Source organism: Rhinolophus sinicus, linkage group LG06, assembly GCF_036562045.2.
Source record: "Rhinolophus sinicus isolate RSC01 linkage group LG06, ASM3656204v1, whole genome shotgun sequence".
Classification (NCBI taxonomy): domain Eukaryota; kingdom Metazoa; phylum Chordata; class Mammalia; order Chiroptera; family Rhinolophidae; genus Rhinolophus; species Rhinolophus sinicus.
The window spans coordinates 85,667,730-85,681,726 of NC_133756.1; the positions used below are offsets into that span (position 1 = coordinate 85,667,730).

A 13,997-nucleotide genomic window follows, 5' to 3' on the forward strand; every position below is an offset into this window, starting at 1 on the left:
AGTCCATTAACCTCCCATGCTTCTCTTTGCCCATCAGAGAATTTGAAACTAATATCTACCTAGAGGCTAGAGGGTTTGGGGAGATTCTGACTACAGACGCACTTAGCACAGACCCTGACATGTATCAAGTACTCAAAATGGTACTTGCTGAATCTACTCTTAGAATTCTTTTGCACTGGAGGCAATAAAGGGAAGGAATTCTGGAACACCTGGCACCCACAAGCCCAGACTTCCCTCAGTAGGTGGTTTGGTGCTCTCATCTCTACCTCTACCACAGTGATGTGTTCACCTGGCCACTTGTATGGCCAATATGACACTGCATAGGTGAGCCGCCTGGGGCATTTGGAACTGGTGCTGGTGGAGCACTGCCCAGCTAAATTTAAATGAGAACTGGAATGACTCATCAGGCCTCAGGTCAAAGGGACAAAGAGTACCCTGGTCACCAAGGTACAAGAGATCAGCTTCTCTGGAAAGTGCTCACTACACATCAGGCCCAAACACACACAGCCCAAGGCAGTAGTGTATACAGCACTATATGAACCTATGCCTCTGAGGAAAAGCAGGACCTGGACCAATGCGAACACATTTCACAGCAAATCAATAAAAATAGAACAGCAAACATGTATGGAGTACTTACTTTGTGCCACCATTCCTCGCACTTGACAAATATTTACTGATTAATTCTTCTAACAAACCCAGTTGAGTAGGTACTGTTATTATTCCCAAATGATATCATTTCACAAATGAGCGAGCAGGCACAGAGAGGTTATGTAACATAACCACAGTCACACAGCTGGCAAGTGGTATAATTGGGATTCTGAGCCAGATAGTCTCATTTGTTCAAAATACACATTTACTATGTATCAAACCTGGTGTCGGAGATAGGCCAGCAAGGATGCCGTGGTAAAATTTTCTTTCTACCAAAATAACTGCCATTGAGACAGGGCTTTCACTTAACATCGTCGACACAGAACTTGACTAAGAAAACCTTTAGTTATCGTGGAAAATTCAGGAATGAACCCTCCACTGGACAAATTGAGGCACGCCTGTATTCATTTAGCAAGACTCTTAAGTCTCACACTCAGGCTTTCAGTTGGACTGAATAAAAGTGACTGGAAATGTTTTTCTCCTAAAATAGCAAGAAATCAAAGAGTTGTACATGGAGTTTGACTTTAAGTTTAGGATAATCACTATTTTAAAGATTCATAAATAATGTTCCTAGAACAAGCAGAAGGAAAAAGTGTTGCGGAACTAAAGCTTTCTTCCCTCTCCCTCCTACAATTAGCAGTACCATCCAATAAAGACAGTAAATTAGAATGGAACTTCTCACTGAGATGAAAGAGCATGCAACTTTTCTCCACTGGAAATAAAATAAATCATCTTCAAATTTTCCAAGAGCTCAGCCTAGATCCCATATGACTCAGTAACCCTAAGAAGGTTTTTAAAAAGAAGTCAGAGCAGACAGACTCAAGTCTAACTGACCCTCTATTTTAGCTGGCTGACTGCCAATCCAGATTCTAAAACAGAGCAAAATTCAATTAACCAAAAGGATTTCATGAAGATATGAGTGGGTGCACAAGTGGTAAAAGAAAAACTTTTTTAAAGAGCTCAACAATCCAGAAACAGCTTGCCAAATGCCTAAGTTTACAAGGCACTTAATTTTGAAGAAATTAAAACTCGGGATGAAAAAGAGACTGACAATGGTGACAGAGCTAAAAACAATGCAGAGCTGCGTCTAGAGGCCCGGCGTCCGTGACAGCTGGGCACAACACCACAAAGCCTTCTGCCATTTTCCTATCTCCACAACCAACGTCCTCTCCAAAAGAATAGATTTCCAGGAGCCCAGGAGGTTATAAACTTAAGTCATTCATCACCCCCCAAAGGATACTTCCTGGAAATAGAAATGGATTCAGAAAGGATTTGGGCAAATCTGTGAATGACAGATCAGCCATAAATAGCTACTGAGAGAAGCTAGGCGCCACCTGACCTTTAGGACTGACGTCAAGGAAGATAGCTGTAGCCTCCAATGGTGGTATCTCAGGGATGGAGTTGGCAACCGAAGACTAGGTCAGATGGAGCTGACCCAGAGCAGCAACGGCCATGTGCTTATATGGCCTGGCATGGAGCACCCAGGGCTATGAATTAGAAGTCAAGCTGAGCTCCTGGTTCTATCCATTTATAGCTATGTGACCTTGGGCAAGTCACTTACTGGCTCCAAAGCTCATTTTCCTCATCTGTAAATTGGGGCTGAGAATGGTCCACAATCCCTTATCCAAAACGCTAGGGTGATTCAGAAATCCAAGTTGTTCAAATTTTAGAAAGGTACTGTGGGGCTGATAGTGTTTGCCCAGTCTCAGAGGAGTCTAAGGAAGCACTCTGTAATCAAACACATTAATATTTTTGCAGCAAAACATATGAATATTCAATACAGCAGGATAAATATAGCTCACATCAGTTCAGATCAGGTTTTGCCACTAAATGAGTTTGCTGCAAACTTATAGAAAACCTTTTAGCTTTCAGAACTTTTCAGACTTGATTACCACAAATGTGGAATGCTGGACCTGTACTTCCTTAGGAGAGGCTATGAGATTAAGAGAAATAGTCATTAAAGATGCTTTGCAAAGGAGAAAGTACTACAACTGATAAAAGGCATTATTAACATTATTGCCATTGCTATCATTATTCCACAGCATACTCTTTTCCAAACACAACTTGTTTTGACCTCAGAGGTGACTAAAGCTGGCAGAATGATGCAAGGGGACGAAGAGTTCAGGGCAACTTCTAAACTCTTCAAAGTGGCCAAAACCAAGGTCCCTGGCTGTTGGCCTTCTACGTGGTCAACCACTGAAAACAGAGCAGCTGGCCACCTGAGAGAGACCATGGCAACGGGCCAGGCAGAACTCTGACATCTCAACTACATGGCTCATGCGCCCTAGAGCTGGCCCCAAGAAGCCTCTGAAAAGGGCTGCTCAAATGGGTCCAGGGAGCTGGCTGAGACCATTCTTTGTGGTTCCTGAGCATCCCTTCAAGAACCAGGCAAGAGTTCCTACTTTGTGTGTGCAGAACACACACTGTAGCTGGTCTAAGGGTTTGTCTGTAGAAGATACAGAGGCTCCTAGAAAACCAGACCCCACTAATTCTGCAGCACTGAATTCAGAAACACACTAAGACCAGGCTATATGAGCCTGGGGAGACTGAGGGCTATAAATGAGGGCTGTGTTTACACTTAAGCCAACCATACAGTTCCCTGCAGTCTTATATGTTTGTAACTCTGAGAATGAGAAGGTGCACCTGGCCCATTTGAGCAGGTACCTAGATTAGACATTGACAAGCCTATGTGCAGAAGTGCTCCAGCCTTTCAGAGAGAAAGAGAAAGATTGAGCCTAGAGAAGGTGAGTCCAATCTTCAGAAGCTTAATGAGACCCGCCCTCCCTCAGATGTTATCCTCTGTAATGTGGGCCTGCCTACTCAGGAAGGCTTTTGGGGTCCAGAGCTTGGCCCTCCATCTGCATGGTGCTGCTCCATCGGGTCTTCTGACTGTTCTGACTTCCTTCAGGATCCTTTCGATAAGTAAGCCCCATCTGACTTACCCAAGTAGTTCTTTGTCCAGTCTTTCCATCAATCGTGACTACATGTGATATAGCATTTACATCTCGCCCTAAACCGCAGGGACCACAACTTCACTAACTTTCATTCCAACTTTCTGTTGCGTCAAGAGGCTCCTCTATCACCAGCTTGGGACCAAGTCATGAGGAAACCTATTGGTGGGATTCCACAACAAACTCTCCTTCCTGCATGGCTTCCCAGCACTCTCCCTTGCCTTCTTCTCCATGGCCCTCTGCTCCTCCAAGAAGAAAAGGCAGCAATAATTGCAAGGTATTAACCTTTACCAACACTCGGGCCTATGGGCTTAAAAATAACACCTGTAACTTGTTATTTCAACATGTTCGTCACTGTTACATTACAGCCAACTCCACAGTCTCCTGACATCAGAGTCTCCCACTCTGATTGTTTTGCCTTTTGGTGTTTACTGGTAGTGGGGATGTGGAGGGAGGAACGGAGAACAGTAGGAAACAGGGAAATAGCCCTTTAATCCAGGAGCTTTGAGAGAGAGGGGACAGGCCTCTCACAAAGGGCATCTGATCAGAAGCCAAAGGGCTGCCAGTCAGAGCGAGGGCCGAGCACACACAGGAACATTTCGTCCCCTCCTTGATTTCTTTAGACCCTCACAGCTTTCCACCCAAGACACTGCCCCAGGCTCTAGTTTCTTGGGCTGCAGCAGCTTACTTTCCACCCTCAGTCAAAAGCACATTCTCCATGTCAGCAGCCCACAGCGTGACACCAAGGATTCCAGAACCAGCGCCTCATCATCACAAGTCCACAAGGACAGGGACATTCTCGGCACCGCCATGCAGCCAACATAGCCCTGGAGGCAGGCAGCGCTGTGGACACTACACACTAGAACTTGGAGCTATGCAGGGGAGTTATGCAGAGATGAGACCCAAACAAGACGGGGGACAGAAGGGTCTGTTCTTCACCTTCAGTTACTATGGCCAGTCACAGCTCTACGGGTTTCTAGCTATTACTTCGTTAATTGAGCACCATGCCCTGCAGACCATCTCCATTTTAAAAAAAGTGTAAAACAAGGCTCAGAAAGGTTCTGTAACTACCCCAAGCTCTAGTTTCACCACCGGTGTTCTGTGGAGTGTAACACGGTTAGCCTTCCACCTCTCCCCAGAGGACCGAGGGTCCCACAGAATGGCAATCTGGAACTCCTGGGAGGGTAATATCTTTTGTAGCCCTCTCAGGTAAAGTAAAGCAACTAGGACCTGAGGAGAGCCAGAAAAAAAGTTTACTTTCCACTATAGACATTTCTCATAGCACAGAACTGAAATAATTCACATCCGGAGAGGATGATAAACTTATCTGGTCAAGTTTGGGGAGGGGGTTTCCTCTTTAGGAAAGTTTGAGCAAAAACAAACACAACCTCGGTCTATTTCTGAGCGGTAGAGGCAACACGAAAACACACCTTAGTGGCGGTTATTTTTTGCACCCACTGGAAAAAAGTTGGCTACGTTTAGCTCAGCAGCACTTTCCACAAGGTAAGTCTCAGAGCCACTGATTAAGCAGTATCAGAACAGGTTCCGGCTCAGCTCGGGGGGAATCAGACCGACCTGCAGACGCCTCCCCCTCCACCCCACACCCTCTCACTCACATCCTGTCCTGTACTGAATGAGAAACAGAGGAATGGGGTAGATGGATTCCCCACGATCCGCCAAAGAGCAGCCAAAAGGGTATGTGAGGAAATGTTATCACGGTGACAAGAGAAACTGGATTTCTTAACACCATTCATCTGACCCAGGGACTTGAGGGTAAAATGATGGGCATATCATGATGACAAATGGAGGTGAATACCAAATGCTCTCCTGATTCCCTCCATATTTGCTCCATTTCTGATGAGCAATTTTCAAAATCCTCTGTTCTACAGGCACAATCCTCTTCTAGACTGAATGACTCCAAGAGGCAGCAAAATGCAAGGGGGTTAAGCCCTGAATTTGAATCCAGCTCTGCCTCCGACTCTCTCTGTGACCCCAGGGAAAAGTCTCAGTATCTTCCCACATAAAGGAAGAACCTACCTCAGAGGGCTGTTGTAACAAAAATGTGACTCCACATAAAGCACTTAGTATTGAACCAGGCATGTCATAAGAGCTCAGTGGACAGTTATTTCACAGAGAAGGAAACATAAGCCAGAGAGAAGCCAATGCTGGCCCGAAGTGGCATTTAACTCAATGTGACTACAGATGGGATAAGAATAGGCTCTGCAGGCTGCAAAACCAAGACTCTCATACCTATCCTTCCCCCTTGAATTTAAATCAACTCTCTCTAAATGTGTTTGCAGGAACAGAGAATGAGAAGGGAGAAAGGCAGCCACGTTCCTGGTGATGAATGTTCATCAGGACTGATATTCGGAACCTGCAGCTGCTCCTGTGGCCTAAGCAGCATCCGGCCCCTCCCATCCTCCTGAGCCGCGGACGGCCTGCCTTGGCAGAAACCACTGATGGGAACCTGGGTACCTGAAACCTGGCAATATGGCCAATTCCAGGCCATGGGAGACCTTCCTCTTCGATCCCACTTCCTCTTCTCCCTCCATCCACTTTATCAGTCACTCCAGGCAAAGGAAAACAGACCCAACAGCAAAAAAAGCAAACAGGAGCCCAAAAGCATAAAGAGGAAAGAGCCTGGTAAGAAGCTGGGCCCATGGGGTCCCCAGTGCTTAGGAAAGACCCAAGACCCTCTCACCACACTTGAGAAGTGTGCCCCCACCCCCAGGACTTAGAAATAGTAGGGAGCCAGGCCCCAAGTCTCAGGAGCAGCTGGGTATGAAGGCAGGGTGTCAGAGTTTGGGGCGGGGTGTCGGGTTGGACTGGGAAGGGGCCTACCTGTGCTGCTCCACAGCCTCATTGTCAGGAAGCTCCACGCCACACACGCTGCACTGCTCCCCGATGGTCCGGCTCTCTGACTTCATGCCCACGGCCAGCTCACCCAGCTTGTTGAACAGCTCCCTCTGGATGAAGCCCTGTGGCAGCAGACCCCCATAGGTGCTGAAGTCCATGGAGACAGCCAGGGCGGGCTGCACGTGCAGGCCAGAGGACACTGAAGACGGCATGCTCAACACGGCATCAGCCTTGTGGTTGGGCAACACAGAGTAGATGCCCAGATGTTTCTCAGCTGTAGGCGCCGGGTGCTCCGGTCGGCCTGGGGGAGCCTGGCCAGCTTCAGCAGGGGGTGCCAGCTGCTCAGCACTCTCTTCACGCCCATAGTGCAGCTCCCTTGCACTGGTGATGACACTGCTCCGAGTTGGGGTCCCAGGTCCCTCTTTGCCCCTTTCCTCGACCTTGTCCCCCATGCCACCTGAGATGCTGGACTCGGCTGCCCCAGGGCTGTCCTGGCCGGGCACCTCATCCACCTGCATCATCTCCGTCTTCACTTCAGCCATCCCAGGGTGCCTCCCGCCCCCAGCCAGAGTTGGCTCCTCAGGCCCTGCAGGCGGCTGAAGAGTTCCCTGCAGGAGAGACTGTCCTATGGTCATCAAACTGTCCACTGCAGCCTTGGTGGGACTCATGGCTGAAAGGCCGAATGAAGTGGAGACTGACGGGCTCTGGTCCGCCATGGGCCCAGGGAGGCTTTGCGCAGCCACACTGGCATGCCCACTCTCCTCGCTGGAATGCTTCGTGATGAAGATATTCTTGAGGTACCGAGCCTTTCGATCCTCTTCCTCCTCAGCCCCACCATCTGCCATGGTGGCCTCCGTGTCATTGTCATCCGTGGCCTGGATGGTCTCCAGGATCTTCAGGCACTGCTCCTCCAGGTACTCGATCTCCAAGATCTCGGCTGCATACAACAAGTCATCCAGGTCCTCCGCCTTGGCTTGCAGTGTGGCTGTGTATGCATACTCCAGAATCTGCTGGAAGGTCTTTGGCGAGAGGAAATCCAGAGTGTAGTGCTGGCTGTTGCGGTGGAAGAGGATCTCAAACATCTTGCTGGTGCAGGCCAGCACCGTCCGGTGGGCGTGGAACTCCTGGCTGTCCACCATGATGACCACATCACACAGCGTCCCGGCCAGCCGCATCTGGTTGGCCTTGCACAGGAGCCCTGTGGGGTGGCTGGGGTTCTGCAGCTGGATCATGCCCATCTTCGTCAGATCCATGGTGCTCCCTGCAGCTTAGGCATGAGGCTCTCTTTCGTTCCTGGCTCTGCGTGATGGGGCAGGGTGGGTTTCCTGGAGCCAACGGAGAGGGCTAGAGTGGGGAGAGGGGATGGAGGCAAAAGAGATAAGAGAACAAAAGGTAGAACAGTCAGTGCCCCTAAAAGTAAAAATTCAAACACTACAACACAGCACACCCCTCCAGGAGGGTCAGCAAGCAAGAGAATCCTGGAGATTTTAATCGAGGAAAGGGGGCTTCCCAGAAATCTAGGAGTCTGCCTTTACAAGCCCATGAATGAGAGCAAAGAGAAGTTTCTGCCATCGCATACGCCCAATTCTCTGCTCTATGACTTCTATCACACCAAGTGAAATGAAAATTACAGTGGAGCTTCTGGGTCTTGGGCTTTAAGTCTGAGAGTGGGGAGATCCTGTGCAAGGCCAACATTTGCTATGGGGAGGTGCCCAGCATTTACTGAAAATTAGTAAGAACTGAAGCCCTTCCTTTAGTCAATTAAAGCACTCAATTTCACTATCAAGCTCATTTTCAAAACAAAGTTTTTTCTAAACTCTGCTTCACGATGGTAGCCCCAGAAGCAAAGTAAAACCCAGCTAGGGCTAGCAGCCTGCAGTCCTGGCCCAGAGAAATCTATGGGCAAGAGCTCTCCTCCTCCAGGCCCATCCTCTCACCATCAGCCAGTGCCTCCCTGGGATTCTGTCTTTCCACTCTTCTCTGGGCTGTAAAGGACCTATAGACCCATGCATGCCCTGATCTCCTTTTTAGGCACTAACAGGAGCACACACCCATAACCCACACACTAGCTTCCACCCGTAGGTGCCGCAAAATTACTGTATATGTGATCCAAAATCTGGACTGTGTGTGCATGTGCATACACACTAGCCAGAGTGGGAGAGAGTTAATACATGTGTGCACACTTATATAAGATGCCGCACTTACCCCCTACTGGACAGGAAGATCTATAAAATGTAGGATAGGTCATGGAGAAACTAAGAAGAGAGAACATAAGAAACATGCATCCTTACAGCCAGGAGTGTACATGCTGGGTACATGAACCCCAGGCATGTCCCACAAGCTCCCAGGAGTGGGCAAGTCCTATGACTAGGAGCAGCAATTGATGCTGGACATGGCTTGGAGGTGCTAGAAGCAATACTGGCACCAGCATCTATGGTATGAGTTACAACCAGTATGAAGGGAAGACAGGGCTGGGAAACAAAGGCCTCTCCCAGAGCCCAGTTCAGGATCAGTAACAGGGCCTGGGACTCCTGAACTGTTTAAAGAGTGTTAAAAAGACTTCACAGGCCCAGGTCCTTCCCAGCCTCTGCCTTGCTGTGGCCAATATTTCAGTGAAATGAACTAGGAGCAAAGCAGAGCAAGGGTTCTCCTTCACTCTTCCAAAACTACTTGCCTAAGCCCCCAGAAGGAGCCGTATGGGTTCCAGAGCCACAAATCTCATGCAGAAAGGGTTAACAGGACTGCTAATCAAGACACTTTTGCTGCCCAGCCCGGGATGGGGACTAAGGCCATCAAGGGTGGGATGGCCATTCATCCCTGCTTAGCCACTATGTGCTTTCCCACAGACTTCGGGGTTTCAGAGAACTAAGAGGGAGCAATCGAAAGAATGGAAGCTGGCTACTCGAATTCCTTCCCACAAGAAAGCTCCTTGGTTCCTGAGGGAAATCAGGGTGCCCTCGGTCAGCCGTCCCCCGGACTTGCCTCTCAGCGCCGGCGATCTCAGGCTGGCGTTGACTGCAGCGCCCAGACCTGCGCCGCGGTGAAAAGCCGGCGCTAACCCGCTCGAGCTCCGGGGATCGATCGCGCTCTCACACACCCCTAGTTCCCAGCCACCCCCACAAAGAGTTGGAAACGTCTTCGGCAAACTTGGGGAAGCAACTTTTCCCGGGGAACCGGACAGCAGAAGGAACGGGAGCCGGGCTAGGGAAGAGGAAAAGCGAAAGAGACCCGGACGAAAAGCAAGAGTCCAGGCGGGCTGGATGCCGGGGCAAGAGCGGCTAGGAGGCGGACCCACCCCGCAGCTAAGGGAAAGCACAAAAGCCGGACCAAGAGTTGTGGGAGCAAAGGAGAGAGTTGTGGGAGGAAACGCAAGAAGGGATCCGCCAGCCTTCCCTCTCCTACCCAGGGCCGTGATCCCCGGGAGCGACGGGCAGGGTCACAGGCCGCGGGGCTGGAGCCTCCAGCAGCCGACTTGCTCAGCCCAGGCACCGTGCGCGCGTCCGGTGGAGCGGACGAGTGAGTCGCTTGCACAGTGCGTCTGTGCGTTCCAGCGGGTCGGCGAGCCAGCGGGCCAGCGAAACCGTGCGCATTTTGAGCGCTTGCGGGAGTGTTCCAGGGGCTGCGCGTGCGAGCTGCCAGTGCGCCGGGGTGGGAAAGGCATCCCGAACGCATCAGGTGCAAAGCTGGGACACCCACCGAGTACGGCCGGAAGCGCACAGCGAGCTCCGGCGCCACGGCCGGTCCCGCCGAGAGCCGAGGAGGGCCCGGAGCCCTGAAGACCCTCCGGAGCTCCGCCACGGCCGCCCCTCCCCCCTAAAAAGGGGTAATCAAGTCCAACCAAGGAAAAAAGGGCTCACCACGTTTTTACAAAGAAAAACAACACCCAAGTGAGTCCCACTCCTGCTCTCCTCCGCCCCCAGGTCCACTCCACGGATCCTGATTCTAGCTTCCCAGCCGGCCGGCGAATAAACACACAAACCACAACCCTATCTCGCGACCGCGCACCGGTCCGCATACATATGAGCACCCACCCGCTCCCGGCTCCTCCGCCGGTCCCCGGCGGTACAAAGCCTCCCGATCCCCAACCCTCCTCTGCTCGCGCCCTCAGCCCCCACAGACCCCTCTGCCCCCACCTCTCACCCCGACCGTGCCCCGGTGCGGAAGGGTTAGGGTAGCAGCTGTGCCCAAGCTGACAGCCAGGGCTCCCCCTTCTAGTCGACCCCCAACCGGCGGTGGCGACGGCTGCAGCAGCAGGAAGGGAACAAGCCGAATAAAATCAGGCACAAGCCCAGCGGCCGAGTGGCTGAAGCGAGGGCGCCCCCAGACCTCTTCAGCCTCAGGGGCGCCCTGGCGCGCGGCTCTCGCTGGGCGGTGCGCCCCTCCCTAGCCCCTCACTCACCGCTGCCAAGCCGGGCGCTGCGGGGTGGGTGTGCGTGCTTCTTGGGGGTGTGTGCCAGTGTCGGGGAAGGGTGTTGCTGGGGAACTGTTGCTCTCGGTATCACGGCGGCAGCGGCGGCATCGCCCGGCAGTTCGCAGTACCCGCTCTCATCGCCCTCAACTCCTCTCTGCTGCGAGGTTAGCAAATCACCACCGGCTTCGGCGCCTCCGCCGCGTCTCACGTCAACGCCGAGCCCCCTCCCCTACGAGGCCCCGGCGCCTCTCCATCTTTAGTGCTGGCGGCCGAGCCGGGCTCCTTGCCCACAGCTGCCCCCCTCCACTCCCCCCTCCCGTGCCGTCCCCGGGCTCAGCCCGCCCACCCCCACCCCCACCCCACCCCCCCGCACTGGCCAAGCCGGCGCACGCTCCCCGCCCCACCCCTCCCCTCCCTTCGCTTCTCTCTCTTTCTCTCCCCTCCCCTCCCTTACCCGCGCGCGGCGCTCCGGGCTTCGCCTGACATCTAGCTGCTGCTGGTGCGCTGGCGGCCGCCGCTCACCCGCCTAGCGGAGAGGAAAGGAGATCGTGAAGAGGAAAGCCAGGGACTCGGAAGCCTCAGTGGGGGCAGTGGAGCCTCCACCTTCAACCCCGAGGTTTTTAATTTCCACTGGACACGGGTTTTGTTTGCCCTGCTGCTCCAGGCGCGGAGTTTTGTCCCTGACTTCAATGTTTGTCCCAATTCAGTGTGTGTCCTCTCGCCTTTCACTTTTGCTCCGGGCTTGGGACTGCATCCCCTGTACTTCGACGTCAGTTTTAGAAGGTTGCTTTCCCAGACCCAGCCCAGGCCTCCTGTGCCTCCCGGCTGCGGTGTGCCTCCGGGCGATGAGCAGCCGGATTGCGAGAAGTCTCCAGACGCAGAATTCGCTGACCGTGGTGAACCAAATGCCAGAGGGTCCGCGGGGATCTGACGTTGGAGGTGGACGCCCCATTTCAGCTGTCAGACCCCTGGGGGCTGAGGTCGAGGCCTGAGAGAAACTCTTCTCCCTCTCAGGCTTGAGCATGCCCTCTTCTTTGCCCCCCAAGGAACCCGGTTGGAAAGAGTTCCCAAGGACTACGTCCTGCTCAGCGCAGGCTTCAGGGGACGGTGAAAGCTTGAAGGCCCCCCAAAGTGCTTCCTCTTCTCAACTGGCCGCTCCACTTTAGAGGGTAGACTTATCACTAACCCGGGTGTAGAGCAACCAAAAGAAATCTGCCCTTCCTCAGGCGGTCGAGAGTCCCCTTAGAGAGTCCCCTTCTTCCCCTGCCTTCTCCCTGGAGCCTGGCGAAGGTAAGGGGGCAAGAGGTGGCAAGCGCTTTTCTGCGTGCAGGCAGGCCATGGTGCCCGACTAACGTTAAGGAGCGTGGGGTGGAGAGCTCCATCCCTGGGTCTCAGGACAGTCAGCCCCAGAGGTCATGCAGTCTTAGCAACGGGGCGCTTCAATCACGGAGTCTTGAGTCTCCACTTTCTGCCCCTGACAAGCGGGTGGGTCAAAGTTTCTCCACAAGACTCACGTATAGTCACATCCCCATGTGTGCCTCGGTGCCTCCGCACTGCCCAGAGGGACAGTCAAGCCCCAAGAACTGTAGGATTATGGAAGGTGGCAGAAGCCAAGTAGAGGCAAAAAATCCTCCTCTGGGTGCAAAACACTAGGAGGCAGAGTTTACAAATCATAACTGTTCTGGGTTCACAAGAGCTGCTAATGGGGGTAGTCTCAAAGACAGGCAATTCCATCCCAGCAAGTGTTGCTCTGTCTCCTACTCCCAGGGAAAGTGCTGGGGAGAGGACAGCAGAGGGCAGAGAAGCGCGCTCCAAGGTGAAGGAAGAACGTTATCCTCTGACAGTGTACACAGCAACACCTGCCCCAGGCATGGGAAAGCCCAAGCCCTGGGTATCCTTTTGCTTAGCAATAAAGAGGAATCCCGATTATAGACGATTTTTCTACCTAGGGTCTTCGCAGTCTGTAAGAGGAAAGGGATTTCAAGAAAGTGAAGAAAACTGATCTGGAAAGAGAGTAAGAAGGGAGGGATGCCAGAAGAGGAGAAAAGACACCCCTCACATGCCTCACCAAGGCAATAGAAGAATCATTAAACTTGTTGCACTTCTGTCGAGATGTTACCTGCTGAAGGTTGCTGCCTTGCAGTCCATATCCACTACCAGTCCCTCCCCAGCACAGTAGCTGAAGCACAAATTAGCCCTTTATCCTAATCTTCTATTAATCCTTAAGTTAGAAAAAGGGAATCTTTGGAAACAATGGGAGAGAAAGAACAATTCCTCAATGGCCCTGGACTCCCCCACCTTCCACGCCATACTCTATGTGAAAATCTCCCTTGCTTCATAAACTCTGCCTATTAAAAAGCCCAGCCCTTGTTAGTAAGTGTTAAAGAGAGATTAATGTCTGGATTTAAGAGGTGGAGAAGGTAACAAAAGGAGGAAGGCAGGCGAGGCTGTGGGCTGAGTGCCAGCATTGGGTTCCAGGCATTTCCACTTAGCGCTGAAGGCTGGCTGCAAGGCAGTTTGATAAGGTTTATTGGGTCCAGATAAAGCGGCAGCAGTTCTACCACCAAAACTGGCACCATTTATAGCCACAGCTATGTCCTTGGGTCCCTGGAACGCTGATGAGAATCCCCAGTTCAGAGATTTCATATGGCATCACCTAAAAACAAGCAGGATGGAAAATTACAAGAAAAAATCTATCTCTCTCTCTTTTTCTCTCTCATGTTCGTATATTTGTAGTAATTTCTTTTTACTTTTTTCTTGAAAGGGGTGGTAAGGGAAGCGGGGACATCAGTTCTGACCAGTCCCTAAAAATAGAAGAGATCTCAGCCTGAGGGAGGTCATGCTGGAGACAAGGGAATAGATGAGTTGACCTATGGCTGGAATTCCATTGCTAAATCTTCTTATTCTCTCATCACTTTTATTCATACACCTCCCACTGGTAGCAGCCTTTCAGAGCTCAGTTTGTGGAAGAGGATGGTTTATCAGGAATAAGATATCTTACAGGAAGGGGACAATGGGAATAACACCTCATTCTGAATACTGACTATGAATCTTAACACATTACGTATGTTGTTTTATTTAGGCCTTGTAACAATCCTATTGATGCAGGTACTATTATTTTCCCTATTTCT

General features: G+C 51.6%; 1 protein-coding gene across 5 annotated transcripts in view; it reads right to left on the minus strand.

The window, feature by feature from the left end:
* Positions 1-11,790, minus strand: part of ZBTB16 (zinc finger and BTB domain containing 16) — a 186,809-nt gene extending 175,019 nt beyond the window's left edge. Inside the window, exons 1-2 of one of the 5 annotated variants that reach the window (XM_074335449.1) lie at positions 11,321-11,790; positions 6,441-7,799 (exon numbers count right to left, since the gene is read on the minus strand). In XM_074335449.1, coding sequence (XP_074191550.1) covers positions 6,441-7,708 — 1,268 coding nt within the window. In that variant the 5' untranslated portion in view covers positions 7,709-7,799; positions 11,321-11,790. Of the gene's footprint in view, positions 1-6,440; positions 7,800-9,857; positions 10,113-10,588; positions 10,783-10,854; positions 11,202-11,320 lie in introns of those variants that run through there. The other 4 variants (XM_019753309.2, XM_074335451.1, XM_019753310.2 and 1 more) reach the window with 4 other exon arrangements.
* Between the last annotated feature and the right edge of the window lie 2,207 nt (positions 11,791-13,997).